The sequence below is a fragment of the Aptenodytes patagonicus genome, chromosome 2 (genome assembly GCF_965638725.1).
Source record: "Aptenodytes patagonicus chromosome 2, bAptPat1.pri.cur, whole genome shotgun sequence".
NCBI classification, from domain to species: Eukaryota; Metazoa; Chordata; class Aves; order Sphenisciformes; family Spheniscidae; genus Aptenodytes; species Aptenodytes patagonicus.
In genome coordinates, this window is record NC_134950.1 from 30,736,860 (window position 1) to 30,760,908 (window position 24,049).

At 37.9% G+C, this 24,049-nt stretch overlaps 1 protein-coding gene across 11 annotated transcripts in view; it reads right to left on the bottom strand.

Annotated features, from left to right (window-relative positions):
- Window positions 1-1,431: 1,431 nt before the first annotated feature.
- RALYL (RALY RNA binding protein like) overlaps window positions 1,432-24,049 on the bottom strand; it is a 422,905-nt gene continuing 400,287 nt past the window's right edge. For all 11 annotated transcript variants that reach the window (XM_076329485.1, XM_076329482.1, XM_076329475.1 and 8 more), the window contains 2 exons: window positions 22,769-22,947; window positions 1,432-4,569 (listed from right to left, as the gene is read on the bottom strand). In XM_076329485.1, coding sequence (XP_076185600.1) covers window positions 4,552-4,569; window positions 22,769-22,947 — 197 coding nt within the window. In that variant the 3' untranslated portion in view covers window positions 1,432-4,551. The remainder of the gene's footprint in view (window positions 4,570-22,768; window positions 22,948-24,049) is intronic.

The window sequence follows — 24,049 nt, forward strand, 5'->3', positions numbered from 1 at the left end:
TGTGGAAAACTCCTCCACTCCTCTAATAATTTTGCATTATTTTTAAAATGGTTTTCCCAACAGGTTCAAAACTCAAAAATATTTGTCTTTGTCCCTAATGGCAATGAATGAGGCTCAGAATGGATATTCATATGAGCAAATAAAAAAATACTGGAATATAATCCTGACTACAACTTAATTGCATAAATTATATTTTCTATATTTTATTACTAATCATGCAAAGGGTTAAGTACTTCTCTGTTCCAAAAACATTTGTAATGTATTGCTCCTTTGCCTATAAAATGTTAGATTGTTTGATGTTTTATCCATCTAACACTACAGGATGCTCTCCCTGATTATTCTTGACTGATTGATGCCCTAATTTCAGTAATAATTACCCTTGCGGTCAGTATCATCCAACACAGAATTTAAGATTATCAAAATGAATTTTTTTGATGATGTTTATTACATAAGACCTTGTCAGACAAGTACAGAAAATGAAATTATCTTACTTTATTATCCTCTTTCCTCTCAAGTCAGATGTATTCCTTATTTAAATTTTCTGGACTATTGAGGATTCTTCTGAACATGGAAACTGGAAACTTTTGAAGTTCTCAGGCTACCTTCTCTACTAAAAAGGAATTAGAAATTATTTTAATTGGCTACTATTTAATCTGTAACAGGGTTCTTTCTGAATGAGGAATTGGCCCTGTATCATGCATAATAAGAGTAAGTTTATAAAGTTCACAAACATGGGCAAAATCTGGCATAGCTGTAACAGTAAGGACAACGCATTTAAAAATGTAGAAAATACGTGCCATATATAAATCACACACATTTCAAAATAGTCTTGCTTCCCAAAAATTCCCATGTAATTTAAAAACATTCTCGTAGACCTTGTGGACCAATTTTCCTTAGTTTGTCTGTCTAGCAGCACCTCATGCATGGAATAATAAACTATGAATAAAAAATATGTTTGAATACCGAACAGAAAATATAACTATTATTAACATGTTTTTCATCAGTTACATTCATGCTATTTTAGTGATACATGAAACTTAGAAGCTTCCAAGATTAAGAAAATGCATTCTTCAAATTCAGTGAAATATCACCACTGGGCCTCTCTCTTTCTCTCTCTCACCCCACTGAAGAATTTCCTCTTTTTAGGAAGTTTGTCACATTTCTTCTCAGTCATTTTTTAACACAGGACTGGTCCTTAAATTTCTCAAACTGTTAAAATGATAGCAGTATTTCCCACATTTTTCTCCATCTTACTTACTTAAGATAAGTACTTCATACTATGGATGCCTGTTTCTGTTTGTTCTGCTTGGAAAGTTTGTGAAGCATGGTTGTATTACAGAGCTTTAAATGGTATTTTTCCATGAGAGAAATGTATTTTTCCTGGAAAGTTTCTTAAAGTCACATTTTAAGAGAAGAAATTACAAAACTGAATTAGTGCATAAATCAGAGAAAATATTTATTTACAGACATGTAAAAATTATGTTACAACATTTTAAAGAAAACTGTAATGAACCATCAATCTGCTCTACATGGGCAAACTCTGAATGTTTTAATTCTAACTTGCAGTGGCACCTATTAAAAATATGACTGCTTACAAGATTGTAGCTATCTACATAGTTTAAGTACAATGATTTTTCAGAACTAAAAATGGATTTACAGAGAAAACTAATAAGAATCGCAACAATATGTAATACAAGAGTTTACAAAAGTAAAAATATTTTTTCTCAATCCAAACTTTAAAGCTTTTTAGTAAATATTTTCCATTCATGCAGCTGCACAGGTTTGAAACAAATATCTGAAATACACAGAGCGTATAGGTCTGTGTAGAAAATGAATTGGTTTAATTCAGGACTGTCCATAAAGGATTTTATAAGACTGTTGACTATCCAAACCGATTGACAAGATCCTTTATGTTTCCTATTCTTCCATATTGCAAGGGATGAGCAATTTTAAAAAAAACCCCACAACTGACAAAACTCATGTAAAACAAGTATAGGTAGTGATGGCAAACACCGAGCATACCACATACATGAAAAGTAGAGAACTATCAAGCTCTGTTGAAGCTACCAGCATCCTCTGTAGTGATTTGAAACAAACATGCCATTAAGAAACCTTTCTAGTAATTGACTGCACAGCACAGCAAGCTTCTGGCTTGCAAATGAAGTAGTGCCTCATGGTGTTATCAGAGGTGTCTTTTTGTGTTCAAACTATATTCAGACTTAAACTGTGGAGTGAAACAGTGTCGACATTATGACTGTGCAATAATTTCTGTGAATATATAATCTAAGGGTAATGATTGGAAAGAATTTGTAAAAATCTAATAGAGTGCTTTCTGGGATTATTAGCTCGTTTGGAATAGAGGTGGTGAAGAGATGATACACCTAGCTGTTTCTCATATGTAGTTTATTAACACCAACGTCAGAACTGATCTCCTTGGATGACATTCTGCATCTTGTAAGTCAGCCAAGAGTTTACATAGTTGAAATGGGCAGAATGCCTGTTGAGCTGCTAAGGTTTGAAGTTCTTTTTTTTAACTGTCAGCCAAAGATGGAGATCCCAAAATGGCAATTCTTTTTGCATTTTTACAGTTAAAAATGATCATAACCTATGCTAATAGATAGAAAGTGGAGAAATATTTCAACCTTTGATTTGACCTAACATTTCGCTTACACAGAAGTAATATTTTTTGCTGCACTTTTCTGGGAGAGTCAGCCTTGGTGGATTCTGAAGCTGCGATTCTTTATGCTCAGGCGTAACTACTTATACTATTCTTTCCTTAATTAAGTAGCTAGGTACTACTCAGCACTTAGGTAAACCATGTAATTCCACAGACAATAGACAAGATAAATATAAGATACACAAACATAATTGAGAGTACTATGTTACATAGTCTCCTAGTGAAGTAAATTCCCACTCAGTAATAGATAATTAAATTCAAATGTATGCTCTTCTTCCAAATGTTTGAAGAATATCAGTCCTTCTTTGATGATGGTCAAAAAACCTGACCGGAGACCTTGAGCTCCCACCTCCTCATACCCCCACTGTTTGAGGTGAACCTATCATCCCAGAAACTGTTGTTTTTTATAGAAATTGAATGTTTGAGCTATTAAAGGGTCTCTCTGGTACCTTTATTTTTCTTTTGCTTTTAGCCTACAGAGAATGATCGAAAGGGCAAAGCAAGGCTTATCTTTGTGGTGCTGGATGATAATACCAAACACCAGTGGCCATGGATATCAGTGGACATCAGGGCTCTGTGCTACAGACTGGCACACAGCTGGTTCTGAGCTCTATTTGACTGTGTAAGGTACTTCTTAAATTAACGCCTCTCCCTCTTGGAAGGCCGTAGCTATTAAATATTTTTTCCCCTGCAATCACTTTAAAGACATGCCTCTTTCTGTAGGAGTATATTTCATATAAGGATGTAGATAAATAAATATCTATTCCTTGTTTCATGTCATCTGCAGTGCTAAGGAGGTCTAGCTTCGGGATGGTGAACAGGTTGGTACTTTCATTACAGAAGAAGACCTTGTGCTTATATCATATATACTTTGATACCCTTAATATCTCAGTAACACAAGAGAAATAATGCATCCATTCTGTTTGAAAAGAAATATGATTTATTAAGAAATTCTATACTGAGATTCCCCCTACAACATCTGTAATAATTAATTATTCCAACTGCAGGCTTTTAGGAGGGCTTTAGGGGTTCGGGAGTGCAAAGACTACTGCCAGAAAATAAACCAAAAAATAATCAGTAGGCTAACCCAGGTTGTCAGATATTGGCAGTCTATAAGTAATTTACCTGGCTAGAGGAGACTGACTGTCATGTAAACTTTCCATATGGTAACAACAAACTGCCTTTAGAGACTTGCAGGAACAGCTGTAACGACTGTCTGATGAAAGGCATCGCAGAGAGTGCTTATCTGAAGAAAGGGATTTACAGGAGGATCCAATTTACAGTTTATCAAGAATTGCTCTCTTATTTTGACATTTTCACGTTTTAGCAGCTATCCCTATTAGTAAACATAATTATTTCCAATGATGAATATAATAAATAAAATAATGGAAAATACCATACAATGTATTTAATTGTGATCTTGTTTGAATTAAGCTTTAAACAAAAAAGTGCAATATCACCCAACTCTAAATATGGTAAAACGTTAAACATGCTAATCATAAAAATAGCTTTTAGAAATATACATTTGTATACAGTGTTTCCCACACCTGTTAAATATGTCCTTCATACTATTATGATACATTACATTGGCCTTTAAGACATCAAAATTAAAAAAATAATACCAATAATTAGCCAGAGAAAAACACATTTACAATCTAAACCATAAAAATCTGACAATTGTACAGCTTAAAACATATAAGAAATGGAGTTTCTAATATTTGAACAATAACGTCCATTTTAATAAGTAAATTGAGTTTTCATACAAATTGAATCAAAGGTGTTGCTAGCCAGTAAGAAACTGCAGTTCACAATGTTCCATGGGGAAGTCAGAGTTTCTCTTCTCAGTCTTCAGGGGGTTCACACATGACATCTCATCACTTGATCTGTAGAAACTGAGAAATGAAATGTTCACTTTAGTATGAAGGCACAGAATTTCCTCCAGCAGAACCTCAAAAGGAAGCCAAGACAACTGGGGAAAAGAGGAAAGAGGATGATGACTTGACTTTTTCACAAATCAATCAAATATCGGTATCTATCAGACTTTCCAATCTTAAACCGTTGAAGGCTAGAAGAAAAGTCATGTACCTGCAGCAGTGGACAATCAGGACTGTGCAACAGTCCTAAGTTAAACTGCATGGCCCAAAATAACCACAGTGAATCAAGCAGGAGCTGTTGAGGCTGAAGTATACTTCCCCTCCATAATGCAATACAAACAACTGCTGAATAATTTCTATTTTAGCAGCAGAAAATAGAAGAATGTACCTTAGCTGCTTTGCAATGAAATGCTTTATTTGCATAATAGGATTCAATCTAAATAAATTGCGTATCCTTGGTTTGGTCCCATCACACTGTTTATATACCTTATTCCAGACCATTTACATTGACTGTGTGCTTTCAACAATGCTTATAATTACCAGATTGATGGATCTTTCGTCAGTGGTTTCCCTTATGACATTGTTTATTTTATTATTGCTGTTGTGTACATGCTGTAGGCTTTAATTGCATATCCTTTGATTTCTTTTGTTGTTTTACCAGCCGCAGTGTGAAACAGCAAAAATCCAGTGTCAGCCAACACTTTTAAGGGTCATTCTTTCAGTAGAGGCTGGAGGCAGGTTGCATTTAAAAATCTGAGAGTATTGCTGTGTGATCCATTAATGCTACCAGCTTCGACTAGGCATTCAGTGATGCTGCAGGGGAGCATAAGACATACCAGCTCCACCTACCCACAGAAAAACTGACAACACTTTCCCAATCACATCTGTTTGGAAAATTGACAGTAGAAAATGGTAACAGAAATAGATGGTTTCTTTTTTTAAGTGAAATTTTCAACATAATTTTTTTTTACTTTTGACAGGAAAAATATCTTTCAGTTGACTTCTTCACTTTTTTTTTGTTGTTGTTGTATCATTTTCTATAACTGAAACAGAAAACAGCTGACAAAACCCGGTGCACCTCTGATCAAAACCTGAAAAATTTCCAGATGTTCTTTTCAACCAATTTCCCCCTCCTTCAGTGAATTTTAAGTCTGCCTTTTTCCTCCCCAGAAAAAAAGGGATGATTTCTGTTAAAATTTCCATTTATTGAAAACCTGGTTTTCCAATGAAAAAGGTTTTATCAGAAACATCAGAGTCCCTGCAGGACTGGCCCCCTGCCCTTTGAAGCAGCCGGCCACCAGATTTCTCCCTTGTTGCAAAGGGAGCACCAGATTTCTGGTTGTACTCTTCACAGGTAACAAGGATTAGGGAGAAAAGCTCATGTGAGAGATCCCAGAACTTTCTTCTTTCAGTTAAAATATCCTGAAACTATTATTCTTTACTTGCACAGAGAAATATATTCATCTCCTCTATTTTTAGCTCCTGTTTTCTGGACAGACTGAACTACATGAAAAAGATTTTTTAATTCTCCCCTTAAGTCTGAGGGAGGCCTAATGGTTGTTAAGTAGCTACTCATCTTACAAGAAGTAAAAAAAATCCCACTGTACGTCCTATTAGCTCCTCTTTTCTAGCCTTTTCTTCACCTATGCTTTGCTGTTCCATTATGCCATTATAAAAAGCAATAATTATGCAAGTAAGAAGAGAGACAGATTTTCAAGTTATTTATTGAAGCTTTTTCCCTGCCATAAACCTTTCAAGCATTTACCTGTCACCAGCACTAAAAAGCTTCATTAGGTTACTATTACGAAGTGTTACTGCTAGCCATCTGGATCCCAGTCATCAATGCCGCTTTGCTGTTGTTTAGAAACAATGATAAAAATTTACTAACCCCACCAGCCCAAAATCTTGGTGTTCTTCCTTCAGTACATGGGCTTGTTATTTGCCTCTTAAGGCAAATAACCTTAAAGGCTGAGAAGAAACTTTAAAATCTGAAATAGTCAAGCTTTTATTTTCTATAGAATGACAGTAACCCAGGGCTATGATTAATCTAGTGTAATGCAATACTAATTTTATTCTATTTCTTTCTTCTGAATAGTGTGCAATTTATCAGCTGGCTTTATGGTAGTGCTGATGATATTAAAAAACCTCATGATGACTAATGTTTTTTTTAATCTTTGCATTTCCTTCCCGTTATATATATAAGAAACATCCTGACACAACAAGGATGAACTGAATTACATTTAAGGCAGCAATATGGCTTTCATTTGATGTAGTTCTAACAGAAAACCACTTTAGGAAGCGTGATTTGAACATAATGCACTTTAGGAATTGAATAACCCAACTGAGCATATAGCCTTGGCAGCCGTAGACAATATCAAAGAAACAGTATATACTGTCCTAATTGTCATCATAATCTCTGAAAAAAGCTGGAGATAGGTTATAGAATATTTATTGGTTCATTTTCCACCTGAAATTATTTCTGCTGTTTTTTTTCCCTATCTGGGTAGTTTTTTGAGCATGAGCTATTGGAAACACTCTTCTTAGGCATAACACAGTATTTCAGTCTTCCAGAAATGCTGTTGCTACTGTTATTATAGTTCCAGTATGATCCTTCTAGCATTTTTACCAGACTGAAATGATACTAGATTCAATTAATTTTAACTTTACACTATTACAATGTATATAACATTGGAAAGCCAACATTAAATATTAAATGCCTCACTAAATGAAAGTGCAGTTCTACTTAATGGGCCCCAAACTATAATCACTAAAAATGATGGAGTAAACCAGATAAAATGCAGTAAAAATCTAGAGAGTTTTCCATCTTGTCTTTTAAAGGTTTAATGGTTTTACCACTTACCTCGCCTCAAAGCCTAGATAGTTCCAGTCTTTACATCTGTAGATCTTTAAGAGTGCCCTGCATGTAAAGGACATTTTTTGTGGGAGATCCTGGCCATCAGATCACTTGCCAGGTGACCATTTCCTCTAAGCTCTGTGCTTCGTAGTCACCAAGCATGACACAGTAGGAATACTTTGCAGTCTGTATTTCTCCTAAAAGCCTTTTATAAGAAGGCAAAGTCAATATATGGTGAAGACCTGCAGGCACCATTCTTTTAGAATGAGGTGGGCCACCCACCTTTCCCCAGCCTCCCCAAGCAGCTGGAAGCTGTAATGGCGACCACCGCTTCTGTGGCAGGGGGAATGCTGCTGGCTTTTCTAAACTTGTTCAGGTGGACTTTATTTGTCTGCGGGAGGCATGAGTTTTGATCTCTGCTAGCTGGATCCAAACAGAGCTCAGCCTCTTCCCTGCTCTGGTTTATTTGTTCTTCCTTACAGTTCTGAAAAAGGGTAAACAACAGGATATGTTCCTTGTTCCCCATAAATATCTGGTTTCCTTCTCACAGGGTTTATGGGAAAAGTGTGTGGGATTTTCTTTACCATGTTCATCTTCCAGACCTAGATGTACAGGAATAAATCTTACTATATGAGAACATAAATTCAGCACATGTCCTTGGGAGGGAGTATTAGGAATGCACCATGACTAAATGACACAAAAGATGTACATGGTTAACGTCTTCCCTTGTAGTTTAGAGAAATGTCCCACAGAATATGGACATAATAGAATTTACTGTATGGTTTACCCCACAATAATTATATGCAATAAGAGCATCCAACAAGTACATGCAAGATGTTTGTCTGACAAAATGCATCTGCTTTTAAGCAATCGACTTCTCTGAATGGCTTTCAGGATAATGTTAATCTTAGAAATTCCCAGAAAATGCAGCTAAACAGTGGATGGATAGATGACGGTGCACATATACATGAGCTTGAAACCCAAAGCCTCAAAATCCTTCCTCTTGCTCTCCTGCCTCTTTTTCCTGCCAGACAAACCCATTCTTAGGACTGGACTTTTGAGTTTAATAGCTGTAAGGGAGGCATCTGAAGCTAATTCTGACCGTCGCTTGGTTTCAGCTAAAATCACATTTCTACCTCTGTCAGGCTTCTGTTGAGTAGGAGACTCAATGCCTGACACCTTCCCAGGTTTCTGCTGTATAGGACACCTACAGCGGGTGTCTGACTAGTCTTTGGCAGTGACTGCCATACATCACTTTCTGCAAAACAACTGCAAGCCCCATTAAAATGCAACTGCTGCACTGTCCTTTCACTCACAACACTGGCTCTCATACTTGCACTACCTCAAACTGCAATCGTAGTGTGATTGCTTTGATTGCATCTGATGCTCACTCCTATACTGTTATCTGTACAACTGAGAATACTGAATCCAGGTCCACAGATGCCACTGTTACGTTCTTTAGGATGGCATGCTCTGTTTCATCTCGAATAATTTTTTCTGATTATGAAATGTACTTTCTGGACAGCCAAGGAGGTGAAAAACTGAATCTGTCTGCAGAACAGACTTTAAAAAAAAAAAACCAAACAAATCTTGGTTAGCCATTATTGATCCAGATTATTTCCCTAAAATGAGAAAAGTCAGGATGCATTACAGAAAGTAGTAGTGCAAATTGCCATTTTGTTTATTTCCTGCATCTAACTCAAGACAATATCCTTCCTTTCTATCAAGCAGGCAGCTCACACTGGGTGCAAACCCCAGTAATTTATGTTTGTAAGGTACCATGGGGGCATGCACTTCTATTGGCTTTTACACAGCATTCATCATCATGAATGGAATCCGCAAGCAATGAACAGGGCTTACCAAAGAACCTTGAATTTGTATTAGCCATTACATTGACTCCACAGCTGTGTTCATTTGAAATACACCTTGCGCTTTGTCCCTTGATTTAAAGCACGAAATCTCTGATTAAGTAACACAGCTATATAGGTGATTTAATATAACGCCCCCATATGAAATGTAAACGCTCAGTTCAGTAGGTGTTAGCAGGGAAATATGAATGTGCATTACAGGTTTGCTGCTGTCATTCATAACACTTGTAAAACATGACAGACAAAATTATGGCACTAAAGCAAAACTTTTTGTAATGAACTAGTGATAGAATATTCACTGCATATAACAAATGGGAAGAATTAGACAGTTTGGTAAATATTAATAAAGAATAATTAAAAGAAGCAGTTGCACCTTCTTTAAACCTTTCTTCAAATGGTGAAACCTAATCATTATCTTTTGTACTCTGTCAATCATACTTTAATTGCTGAAAACACTACAGAATCGTTTTTCTGTTCAGTGAACAGTTTAATTGCTTTGAAGTGTTAGTACTTATGTGAGTACATGTGAGAATGGCTGTTTTACTCATCAGTGAAAACAAACTTCTATCTCTTTTGTATTAAAAAGTGCTCTGTTTCACTTGCTTGCCTGATAAAAATCAGCAGGAAGAATGAGAAAGCCCTATCAAATACTGATTTTTCCCCTAGACTAACATATCTTTTCTTTCTCAGAGTCCTGTGTAGGCAGATTTGTGATGAATACTGTTCGGTGTAGTGGTGGAGACAGGATCTAATATTTGGAGAGCGTCAGTGAGGACATGCTGCAGTTGAGATGACGGTCAGGTGTGAGGCTGAAGGAACGACTTTGGGATTAGAGTCACCATGGTCATTTGAGAGCTTTGCTGAGAGGGGCTATGAGGGCGGCAAGGAGGGGGAGGGAAAGAAGTGGATCTGTCCACCTCACTTTGTGGCTTTTCCTCCTACTCTACTGCTTTTTGCAGCAAAATCTTCCTCTACAAGGTCCTTTTTAGCTGCAGGAGAAGACACAGGGGCTGGTAGTGTGGTTTCTGGTGACAGTGGGAGGGGTCTGAAGCTGGAGGCATTGGACCTTCTGCAGAGTGTGGGGTGGGCTGCGGGATGTCCAAGCAGGAGAACATGGAAGAGGTGGGAAAGTGGGAAGGTGGGAAGGTGGTGCTTTTGCAGCACTTGCTGCCCTGAAGCCTTCACCCAGAATACACCCACAAGGCTACCCCATGGTGAAGCTGTGCTCCCACCACCACCACTCCATTTCATGTTCTCTCTTGGATGATATAAGGTGAGATTGGGAACAGCATGAAAGCCAGACAAAATGCAGTAAGGCCTCACTGATGCTGTCCACAGAGTTCCCTCAGCTCACACCAGTGTGCCTTGAGAGCAACTCAACACCTTCTTGGGATCCAGTGCCAAATAAAGGGGAAAATGTCCTACTTTCCTTTAACCCCAAGTATGAGTGGATATTCGTAGTGAATTCCCAGAGGTATGACTCTCATTGGAGATCACTAGGTGTTTTCTGCTTCTTAGGATTGGGCCTGTTCAATGAGAAGCAAGTCTAACAGTGCTAGCAGGATCCATGGTAAGGATTGTCCTTGATCATTCTGAATACTACAAAGGACATGTGTTTAGGATGCAGAATTCTGTCAAAAAGTTGTAGAATAAAATTCCTACTGATTTAACCTCTGCTCAATGTGAGGAGTAGGAATTCCCCGGTGTGAGGTGGTGGTCCAATTAGTATGAATGCCGAAGGCAATAGCTCCTGTCCTACCAATGCCAAGGGTGCAGGTTTGAACACATGGCTTAATGTATAAAGGAAATACTAAAACTTGTACCCTGAGGCCACTCACTATGTCTACACTTTAAGTAGTATGTTTTTAAAATATAGGAAAGTAGGAGCTTATGTAGTACTAGAACTACTTTAAACTAATTACACAGAAAGCACCTGCTAAACTTTCCCAGTATTGCCAAATTAGAGTTGAGATAGGTATCAAAAAACAAAGTGCACCCATGCAGGAAAAAGAAATTGTATGCAATGATGGTAAGGAGATCAGGAATGTCCTATCTAATCAACAGGACATTTTTCGGTTACTTAGAGGCAGACATTTTACTCAACATAAAGACCAGGTGGAGCGATGTAAAAAGGAAATTAATTGAGAGGAATGAGGAGGAGAGCTTGCTGGAGGAAGCAATTGGAAACATTTAGCGTGAGATGACAGAAATACTGGGAAAGCTCAGAGTAAAACATAGGAAGGAGGAGAGGGGTGAGACTAACAATGATGCACAATGGATACTTAAATGGTGACGTGTACTGAATTAAGAAAGTCAATTAAACATACAGCATGTAGTTACCTGTGAAAGACTTGGTTTGGGAATGTGATCCAGATGGAAATGACAATAAAACCTGGTCCTATTTTAAACAGCTTTTGCTTGGTGTTTTCCTGCATAATACTTATTTGAATGTAAAGTGCATAGTAGTGCATAACATTTTTGTTTTGTGAGGATTTTGAGAGACATTCCATTAAAAATAAAAATTACAAAGCAAAATGGTGGACTCAGGGTTACATTGTGGTCTGCAAATGGTGCAGAATCATCTAATAGCTGAGAAGGGATTAGTATAACCCTGCAAAGAGGAAGAAGAGAAGAATTTAGCCTTTTGATCCTCTGTTTATTGGGGCTGGAACACAACTTACTCTTTTTGAAAGACATTATAAAACTGTAGTGTACTTTTAGAAATCAATGGCAACAACAATTTGGAAACTTCAGATACACATATCAGCATAACAAGCTGGCTAAGATGGCATTTGATTAACTTCCAAATCTTCATTTTGGCAGACTGAGCTTGTTTTATTCCTCACTGATTGCTTTTTTGTTGAAATGGCAATTACAGTTCTATCACCTTCTAAATAACTTCCCTTTTCTGAGGTCCGTAAATGCCTATGTACAGATAAATTCAATCTGCCTTTCATGTTTTGGTATTAATCATGCAGAAAATCTTCTTAGTAACACATTTATATTTTCTCAAAAAACTGAGACCTTTTGGAATAATTGGGTCACTAACTGCAGCGGCTCTGCAATTTGTATTGAAAAAATAAAAATATTTAAAATTTGTGTCTTTTTATATGGAATAGTAACAACCTTTTGGCTTTTCAGTGTTTACCCCTCTTTACTTGTGTGAAGACTTTCAACAGAGAAATGTTTCCTCTGAGGGTTTTTCATTCAGCATTCTTGAGGCTCAAGCATACTGATAAAGCCTGTGAAATGAATGTTTTCTAGGGGAACTAAAGCTATTTACTTTCAAAGACTGACACACCAGGAAAAATGTGTGATGCATGGCAATTGCTCAATTTCAGTTAAATCTAAGAATTTGAGGATTAAGCTGATTGATAGGCTCAAATCCACAGCCAAACACAGACCCAATGCCTGGCCTGAATCATTGCGGAGGATTTCAGTGTCCCAGTGAGAGCCTGGAAAACACCAGTGTCCCCTTCCCGTTCTCTCACCACTTTCCCACTGTACCTCGTACTGCTGCTTTGGTATCTATGCTAGTTTACTATTCTGATACCTGTTCTCTCTACACAGGACTGGGGAACGTTGGTTGCAAATAATGAGTGAACCAAACCCAACCTAGCACCTTTCACAATTCATCCAAAGTCTGCTGGAATCAACCAAAATACAGGGAGGTAAAAGAAGAGCAACTCCACCAGAATTAGTGAAAATTACATTGGCAAAAATATTCAGGGGTGGAAACTGAAATCAGTCTTCATATTTAAAGTGGTGAGTTACTTCAATTAAATCTTATGTTTCTTTACCAGCCACAAGGTACAGCAAAATCCTGCGATCTTTTTTTATAAGCCTTCATCACCCTCCCCTGAAAAAGGACCTAGGTTTGCTTCCGTGTGGTAAGTGGCCGTCCCCATTTCTGTAGTACACTCAAAGGTTGACTCTACTCTCATGAATTTTAGGCTAGCAAAATCTGTGGAGCTAATTCTGATTTACTTAGATAGAATAAACGTAACCAGGCCACTAGTACTGAATATTAAGGTCAATTACATTACATCAGAGAGGAATTCAGCTCATTTAAGCAAGTATTTTGTTTACATGTCTGAGAGAATTTTTGGCCTCATCTGACAACATTATTTGCCTCTGAATCAATTCACAGGTTGGGGTTTTTTTGTTTTTGTTTTTGTTTTTTTTTTTTTTTAAATTGGAGGCACAACAGTTGTTTTTGACAGTTGAAGCTGAGCCATTAAAATCAAATATTTTGATGTCTCAGAAATATCAAGCACCATGACTATCTTATTCTTACCTAAAAGCTTAAGATAAACACATAACCCTGCCTAAAAAGAAAAAACAAACAAATAAACAAACAAACTCAAAGTGAAATTAGCACAAAAATGAATAATGAATACTAAATAATGATAAATCTACTGACGTTGGGTCAACAAACAGCAGAGTCCCCCTTATCCCCGAAATACAGAAAGTACACAAGCTACCCTTTCAAAACACAGGTCCACAGGAAGGCAGTACATAAGCTTGACACAAAGCACTCAGACAATTTGTGAAAAACATTAAAACATGCTAAGCAGTACAGAAGTAATTAGAAATTCTTTAACGTATCAGATATATTGCCAAGATGTCACCCATACTAGTGTTTCCAAATAGACATATCGCCAAACTTCTGTGAGTCTGTAAATCCCACATGCAAGCTGGTGCTCTGTATTGACAGGCGCTTGCTAAATGAGTGTACTTAGGACTAGCCTTGTGCAGCATTGGGCTATAACCAGCCATTGCTTAGGTTAGTCTAAATACCAGAATTTTGTGACCATTCTTTACAATGGTTCTCAGAAAGTAAAGCAAACAAAAACCCTGTTTAATATTTATACCCATTTATACCCATTTATTGTCTCAGAAAGGATGTACCTCATTTAAACTGCTGAACATGGGTGGTTCTTCTGTGCTCAGTGGGATTAACAGGGTGTAGGAGAATCGTAAAATCGTAGGCTCACAGAATAGTTTGGGTTGGAAGGGACCTCTAAAGGTCATCTAGTCCAACCCCCCTGCCATGGGCAGGGACATCTTCAACTAGATCAGGTTGCTCAGAGCCCCGTCCAACTGACCTTGAATGTTTCCAGGGATGGGGCATCTACCACCTCTCTGGGCAACCTGTGCCAGTGTTTCACCACCCTCAGCATAAAAAATTTCTTCCTTATATCTAGTCTAAGTCGACCCTCTTTTAGTTTAAAAGCATTCTCCCTTGTCCTGTTGGAACAGGCCCTGCTAAAAAGTTTGTCCCCATCTTTTGCCCCATTTAAGGGGAGAAGATGACACACTTTCCTGCTCTTGCTATATGTGCCTGGGCATTATGCTGGAAACTGCTGGTGAAGTTTATTAGTGTTCACCCTGCTGGGCCTGAAGGGACTTGTCCAGAATTGTCTTGCATATAGATAGACCTCAGAAAGAGAGGCCATACTAATAATTCTGAGCAGAAAATGTAGGAAGTTAAATGATGACTGAAACTTCAGGCAGGTCAAGACTGATGGCAGGGTGCAATGAAAAAGCAAAACAAGTTCATTGAAGAGTATATTTGATGTTGTTCAACGGGCAAAACCAAAATTTGTGATTTTTTTGACTGGAAAGCATATGATTTTATAAGTTTAAACCATATATTTGGGGAGTGCTTCTTTCCCACATGTTGGCTGTAGGGCCAAAGGCACGTATTGGTCTGACCTCAGAAAGAGGGTCTGAGTCTACATGCACATTCGATCTGCTGAGACGTATTGCCCACCGCATTGGCTCAGTGGCAAAGCTGAGAATGAGACCCAAACTTCCTGATTCCCCATCCTTTGCTTAAAAAAAAGATAAACAGAAGAAAAAAAATGCTTTTCAAGCTCTTTTGCATCAACTCTGTAAGATTCTAATGGCTGTAAATTAATTCTATTATTTACATTATAAATGTTTTAAAAATTTTATGCTTTTGAGTTTTTTTTTTTTTTAATTGGGGACTAAATAATATATAGCAGCTTCAGAGAAATAGATGTGAAAGGTGAGGAAATTATTTTGTTCATTCATTTTACAAATATGCAATTATAGGCAGGGAAGTCTAGTAGAAAGAGAGACACAAAGTACATGGTAACAGTGCTTGCATTTTCTGCAGGTTCCCATGTGATATGTAGGGGATAGGATGTAAATAATAATTAGAAAAATATTATGTAGTCTGTCAGGAGTACCTGATTTTAACCTGATTAAAACCCTGAACACCACTTAGGAAGTCTGCCTCTGAGAAATCGACTGCCTGGAAAAATGGGGAGGAGGAGCTGGTAGCAAGGCCTTTCCAATGACTCACTTGTACAACAGCATGTGAACAACAAACAAGTCTACTGTGCTATTGCATATATTAAATATAACAAAAGGGCATGTCAGGAAGTTTCTTGCAATTTTTGATTTCATGACATGCTTTTATTACTTTTTCCATTTTTTCAGTCACAGATTATTAGATTTACTGCAGCTTTGGAAGGTACAACACATTAGTATCTGTCAGGTATGCTGCCCCTAATGACTTTCTTAGCTTGCTCAAGTACAAACATCTTGCACTGATATTTATCAAGTGAACACAATCTTTTACCTATTCATTTGTCTTAGGAATGAAGAGCTTCATGTTTCCCCTGATACAGAAAGCAAGATTTCAATGAAGTCCAAAATGTTCAGTGCATTGAAAACACTAAATTTTGCTTGGTCTCAATGATATTTAAAGTAATCTAAATAAGATTTCTGGCACAACGTTGCTTCAGTCATTACCATTAGTTAGAAGTTTTGTCCTCTTTTTTTCTAAATAGTACTCTGTATAAGTGCACTCAACAAGCTGCAAATTGTCACCATAGCTATTGATCTTTTTGACATGCCTGATCAACCTAATTCTGCTAATAGAAGAGTCAGTCTGGTCTGCCCTGATGAAATTGACAGAAGAAAAATGTATCTAAAAGGGCAATGAAAAATCCAGTTTGATTACAATAATAAATTAAGTACTCCCTATCCTATCATAGTCACATATTTGATCAAACTTGCTATTTGAGATATGCAAAATTGGGCTTAAACAACATGAAATTCATCAGACAAATTTTTATTCCTTTTCTGTAGATCTTATTTTACTCTCTGCTGAGTACTTTCATTGTTGAATTCTCATGCAAAATAATGAAAGTACAGAAAGTTTCACTGTTTCATACAAATTTGCTATTAAATTACTTTAATTTCCCTTTAACTACTTATAGGAGAGGGAAATGTTTTTGATGAGCTTTAGCCAAAGTACTAGTTGGTTCCATTGATTTAAATGGTATTTTCATCAATTCCTACAAGAAATATAGCTATTATTATATCATAACGTTTTTACTTTTGCATAATGAATCTCAGTGCAGCAAGAGGATTAACCTGAGTTTTTTGTCTGTGGCAGTTTCTGGTTTTTTTTTTTTGAAACATGATTCTCTATCAGACATTAAAAACAAATCTGATGATAGACTGAAAACATGCAGTGCAGAGATGGAGAAAAGGACAAGAGTAAGAAATGAATTATCCTTGAGAGGTAAATGTAACTGAAATATACTTAATAGAAAAAGAACTATAATTGTTGTTGAAATAACTGTGGTAAATCTACATTGTAACCAGAACTGGGCCTTGCACAGTCTCTGTACCTTTTGTTTCTGATATAATTTAATAAAAATGCCTCTCAAGACATCTCATTAAAAGTGACTCATTATTGTGGAACTCCCATCTAATGCTTGTGTGGCTTCATTATTTTTAGCGTAGCTACACCAGCATAAAATCACAATGCTGCGACTGTGAATATATCCTTCAAATTCCAGCCAAGCACTAACCAGAGTCTGATCTGAGTTAAGACACTGCAAATCTATTGTATTTGAAATCATTGGGATCGCATGCTCTACCACAAAACACTGTTTGCTCTACTGAATGCTTAACTACTGAACCACTGCTGTGTTATTATTATTATAGTTATTTATTACGAAAGGCTGACAGTTTGATAGAAACTATTCTTCTCAGGCAATGTAATATAGATATGAGTGCTTGTGTATAACTCATTCCAATTAATTAGCTTGTTGGTATTTTATTAAGCATTAGCCGAAAGTGATTTTTTTTCCAAATCGACAATTCTTCAGGCTTTCAGCTAATTAATTGGATGCCACCTTTGTTATTTACAAGGGGATTGTGATGATAAGTTATAGTTCATTTTGAGCCAGTGCTTCCTTGATGATCGATTAGCACCATTTGAAACAAGTTCAGAGAAGTTATATTAAATGCTCTGGGTCTGCACGGGGTTGTCCAGCCGCTAAATCAGCAGAGTAAGGAAACCACCGTGCAACCTGATTCACAAATGATTTTCCTGCATGCTCTCAGCTGTGCCACACACTGCTAACACTACTTGTAGTAAGAAGGGGCTTGTTTTAGAGGCACTGAGGCCAAGCTGCTTTACAAATATTAAAACGTGTGTTGGAGTGTGCAGCAAAGGTGACTTCTCTGCTCTCTGCTGTGCAGCCACAGGAATAAGAGGAGGTTATTGGCTTTCCTTCCCACTCCTTACAATTTAAATCCATGCCAGGCACCTGAAAGCTGCTTGATATCACTGATGAGTTGTGTTCTGATGATTTGTGGCCTGTTTGTGATTTGTATATGAGGTGAATTTAGTAAACATGAAGATCTTTCTTCATAGGAGCTTGTTTTCTGTAAGGCAAGATGGGAAGCTATGTAGGTGTGTTGTTTTCCACACAGCACTATTGAGGGACAGTTCAGATTAAAAGCAATAAGAGTGGATGTGTTCGCACTAGGAGGGAACACAAAGATTTTTAATTCACTGCAACTAGAAACTGTTCAATGCGAGGAACAGATAGAAAGCCTGACTCATGGGTCTTGTAAAATCTGGGATAGCCAACTACTTTTTTTTTTAATCTAAAAGAAGCAAAGGAAACAGACCTGAAGTTTTCATCCACCCCAGCTACCTCTGATGATCAGTTAAGTGACATGAGTTGTAGACTAAGCTCAGGAGCTACATTCCTAGGAATTCTAGGACGAGAGGAAATGGCCTCAAGTTGTGCCAGGGGAGGTTTAGATTGGACGTGAGGAAAAATTTCTTTACTGAAAGAGTGGTGAAACATTGGAACAGGCTGCCCAGGGAAGTGGTGGAGTCCCCCTCCCTGGAGGTATATAAAAGACGTATAGATGAGGCGCTTAGGGATATGGTTTAGTGGGCATGGTGGTGTTGAGTTGATGGTTGGACTTGATGATCTTAGAGGTCTTTTCCAACCTTAATGATTCTATGATTCTATGATTCCAAGTTAGTGATTATTTTATATATATATAGCTACAATATATTATCACATGTCCTTGTACAAGGGGCAGTGGAAGGCCAAAGTGTAAGAGCAGGTGGGTGTGAAGCATATGACACTCTTCACTGAGCAAGTTGAAGTCAACTGTTTGACTCTGTCAGTCTCTCCTAGCATATCCGTACATAGCTGGATCATATATCTGAAATCACCATTTAAAGAACTCTTCAGTATGTCAATGCAGCAAAAGTCTTTGGGGATTGTTCTAAAAAGATCCTCAAGCTGGAGTGTCTGCAGCACTGGAGACACTTACTGAGACACTTTTGTGGGCAAACAGTTGGTACAAAAGAAACTTTCCCAAGAGGTGGTTTGATGACTGTAGCAGATGCTTCAAATGCAGTATGTCTTGAATTAGAGTTTAGATGAGCAATCAAGTTATTGTGGCGTAAAACTTTTTCACACTTCAGCTGAGCCATAATGACTGGTTGTGGGCGTGTCTTTAGTCCATAGAAAATGACAATGCAGGAATGAACAACATCCCAATCTAAATGGTGGATGAAGAAGGTGTACAGCTGTTGAATGTGATGTGTTTTTGTGTGTGCAGCCAGCAGGCAAATGAAGAGGCTAAAGCCTCCTTAAATCCACGCCTGACTTAACTCAGACTGCAGGCTAATCTACTTCGCATTTCTTTACAGTTGGTCTAGGCTGAAAGCAGGCATGAGGACAGCTGCCATCACTCAGTTGGTGTGCAGTAACCTGTTCTTCCAAACAGACAGTGTGTGAATTTAGAGAACTGATCATTCCACCTAAACCCACAGCATGGATCCTGCATAGTCACCTCCTTTGCAAGTTAGAATTAGAAATAGAGAAAGAAATGTATTTTTGAGTCCTCTAGTCCAAAGATGCAAACCCACATACACAGGTTCAGAGGCTCCATTCTGGCAGCATCTGGACTCTGGCAGCAGGTCTCTCCTTATTGAACACTTCCCTTTACTGACAGCCTTAGGTATGGTCACAGGGGAAACAAAAAAGAGACAACAGGGTATTGTGTTCAGCAAAAAGAATCCTGCAGCAGGTTATTGTCAAATGGCTTGGCAGAAGATTTACAGCTAAATATGAAACACTGCAAAAAAATGTTAAGATCTAAATTTAAGTCATGTTGCTCGCTCCCTCTAATAATATTTTTCAGACTAGTGGACTCACAACCAATTTTTGGTGCTGAACTGACTTCAGAACATAGCTATGCCCATTTCAAATGTTTTTCTATTTGCTTTGCTGCTCTTAGTGATGAAAGAAAAGATTTTTTTTCATCATTACCCTAAATCCCTTTAGCTTTATACTTGGAAAAGATTATAGATTTCATTAAAAAATGCCCTTTGGAGGGGTATTTCTTATTCTGAGTCCAAGGTTATGTCATTACACATGGAAAGTTTGTCCTAATTGTTTCACATTTAATACCTTTCATGCTAAAACCCCCTTTTTTTTCCTCAAGAGTTGTAACTGGCTCCATTCCAAAATGACACATTTGCTATTAGTCAGCACTTTTTCCTAAATAACTTAGTTTTCATAAAACAGGAGAACAACATCTGTTAGGACTTTTTGTTTTATAGCAAGCTTATCTATCTACTTTAATTTTCACAAAACAGAGGGTAATGCCAGATAGCAGGGCACAGAACAGGTAGAAGCAGACTGAAATCCCCAGTATGCCTACTGGGGTATTCACCATATATTTGATAGTATTCTCATTGACTTTCCAGTTATACAGCTATCAGTGATTGGAGTGGAAAGTAAAACTTATATTATTACTACATAAATATATGTAAGTATAAGTGAAAAACAGACTAAATTACCATATGCATCATAAACTACCAGCTTCATATTATAAGAGTACTGGCTAATACTGCCAAGTGTTTGGGTAAAAACTGTAGAGGAAAGATGCACAGTTCAATTTATAATTGCTTCTCTGTGGGAAACACCCATTGCCTGAGATTTCTTTGAAGTAATCCTTTGTAGAACAATCCTTTATCCAATCCATAGCAGTTTTTCATTCACTGATCTCCCTAGGCTTTGCAAAAGAAAGAAAGTGTTATTATCCCATCGTAGCAGGGAGGAAAACTAAGGTGAAGTGGCCTCTTCCAAAGCCTGAGGAAAATGACAAGGGAGGATGAAAAGCACAAGGATTTTACATCAGTGGCAATCTCAGTTCTGAGCTTTAAAGTGTGCAATACTGCCAGCTTCTCAGCTAGAGGGTGCCAGCTTCTCGGCTAGAGGGTCCCAGCTTTTGGGAAGGCAGAAGGCATGAGGCTGTCTGGCTCCACTGCCCTGGCACTGGGACGGGGTGCACTTGACCGAGATGATGCACATAAGCGCTCTTCCTTGGCCTTTCCTTGCTACTACCATGTTGTGTTGGGAGGGTATCATTCATGAGCGCTAGGGCGCAAGGCAGAGGACACCTCTCTCCATGTGCAGGGAGCCACCTCCTCCCGGCACTCAAGGGGCTCAGTAATGGCATGCAGAGAAGCTGGATCTGGTTCCTCCCTGTGCCTTAGATGTGCAGCTCAGACCTCTGAGCTGTCTTTGGAGCTGTGTCTGCAACACACACACTGCACTTCAACTAATGCCATAACATAAATCTTGGAACGGCTTTTTAACTTGGAAGCAGTGGTGTGCAAATGTGGCTATGCCTATTCCAGACTTTCACTGTAATGAAGTCTTCCTGTGCTGCTTGCTTTTTAGAAACTTCCCTGCTTAGGCCTTTTCTAGATGAAAAATTTCTTCTACATCATGATTCATTATATAGTGAAGATATATGCTAAATATGTCATACCCACAGGGTGAAATGACAGCACTGAACAGTCAGAGGCTAATATACTGTACATTAACTGCCCCACTTAGTTGTCTGCAACAGGGAGTCTGACACCTAATTAGTGCAAAACCCACCAGTCTTGCTAAACTGTGGTCACCCCTATGGCTAATATCACTTCAGCTGATCAGGTATTAGCAATGGTGGGATATTATATTTACAACTATTTATTCATTACAAAATTTCAACTTCCTACAAATTCAGAGTGGCAACTGCTTACAGAGGTCCCTCATACCTGTACAGGAGAACCTGTTTCTTTGAGAAAAAGTGATAATATCATCTATTCTACATCGCATGTTAAAAGATGAGGGGATTCAGGTTGTAGTAGCTTCTCCTGGGCATAATGCTATTCAGGATTTATAAATTCAAGAGGGCCTTGTGCTGGCTAAAGGGACACAGACCCTCAAATTAACAGTAGGTTTAAATTGTTTTTGGAGTAAGCAGTACAAAACACTGGTTATTCACATGCCGCGTTACTCCAGACTTGGTGTTGGTTCAGCTGTGCCCATTGCTGACTGAATTCTGATGGCATCACTGAATGATTTTTACAGTGCAGACATGATTAAATGTGTGTTAAAAAGCAAGCAGGAACAGTGACACTGAGCAACAGAAGTGATTTCTGCTCAAAGCAAAAGAATATGAAAGCTGGGAAGAGAGGGGGAGTATTATAGATTCTAAAACAATGTGACTGATCCATTCTTAGGAATGAAGAAAAAAGTATAAATCTGACTTTCAAAATATTTTTTAATGTTTCTCTAGAAGAACTTAGGAGTTTTACAACATGATGGGCATTTCATAAAGGTGCAGGCTCAGGCTGAAAACCCAAACATTTCTTAGCTGAACATTTCTTAGGGAAAAATCCTTCCATCAAAAAAATCTGTAGCCACCAACACAGCCTGCAGGAGATACACATGGAACACAGGGACTTGGAATTATGGGGGAGCACGTGTTTACTAATAAGAAAGTTTTCCATTCTAGAATCTTATTTTGAAATGTTCCAGTTAGGAAAACATGGTTGCTTCCCCTCCCCACCTACATGTCATTAAATGTAAAATAATAAATGTAAACCAATATAAAGTACATTTCATTTCCTTTCTAAAATCACCAAGTGTAGTAAAATATATTTTTCTTGTTTGTTTATCCTCAGAGGGCCCTGTGCTTAACTGATACTACAATGTACGAAGAATATAGGACTAGGCACTAGTTACAGAACATCACAGTGCTGCTGTGAGCTTTTTTTGTTAACACTGATTGTTGGTTCTCTGTGGTTACTTGTAGCAACTGTATAGACAGACATGGCATGGTTATTCCTTACCAGCTCATTGCTGCCATCCTCATCAAAATCCTCCTCTATCCCATCAGTCATGTCTTCTCCATCCCCATCTGCATCTGGCCCTCCTTCAATTGGCTCTTCTGTAGAGTTATCTGCATTCTCTGATATGCATTCCTCTTGAATCAAATCAGCATTATCTTCCATTTGTTTCTTTTGAGCTTCTGCAAGGAAAACATACTCTGTAGAGATTCAGTAGCCTTCCCTATTGGTGGCAAAGAAAAGTGCTCTGAGGAAGAAACTTAAGCTTCCCATCTCCAGATGAGCTAGCTTTGTAAAAATCAGTTTGTTAATATCTACCAGGCAAACATGATCAAAACCCTTGTTTTCAAAAATTAATGCATAAATCAACCATAGTACCAACATGCTCATCTATCCCATGCAGTGGATGAAGGCTTGATTTACCAGCAGATCCAGCTTTTTGATTTTCTGGACTTTGCTTTGCCCTGGGAATCCAATTGGCATAATCACCATATATTTATTTATCTGCAACCAATGAGAAGGACATAAATCTCTATGCTCTGAGAAGTGGAAGGCTGTTAATTGCCAATAAGTGAACAAGGATTTGCATAAATTTGCTGTGAATATAGCTCAACAATCATACAGATAATCAACAAAGCCTTCTAGACAACTGAACATATTTTTTATGGAGTAAAGTAACAGTTTCTCCCCGTTGGTATAATGTGCCGAGGTAACTGGAGAATGCCGCTCTCCAATTACCCAAATATAGGGCTTCCTAAAATGTCCACAAAGCAGTGAAAAGAAAGACCATTTCCATGGAGGCCCAGAGGATCTGTTCTGGTTGGCTTAGCGCAGATAGCTGCATTGTTGCGATTATGTATTGTGAGACTCCTGGATATGCTGAGGAATTTCATCCAGCTAGCAGAAATCCAGAGGAGGATTGAGGGAGGAATGACAGAGACAGACTGGCCAGAAGAGTGGTTGGAGGGATCAGCCTTATTCCTATGCACATCAGGAGTTTAGATGAAAAGCTTTATGTACTCAAAGTGAATACAGGCCAGAGAATTGGTTGCCTGTAGCTGGAATACCAGTCTTTTCAGTCTGAGGGTGACAATACCCATCAACGATCAAATTTCTAGAATAAAACCATTTCTTTCTTTGTTAGATTGACTGTTCTGTAACTCTAGTAGTGTATCACCTATCTTATTGGACAGGCAATGGATCTGCAGATTGTCTGTGAAGCTCTATATTTTTCATCTCTATGAATTTATTATTATTTTACTATAAATCATTACCAGCTGCGTA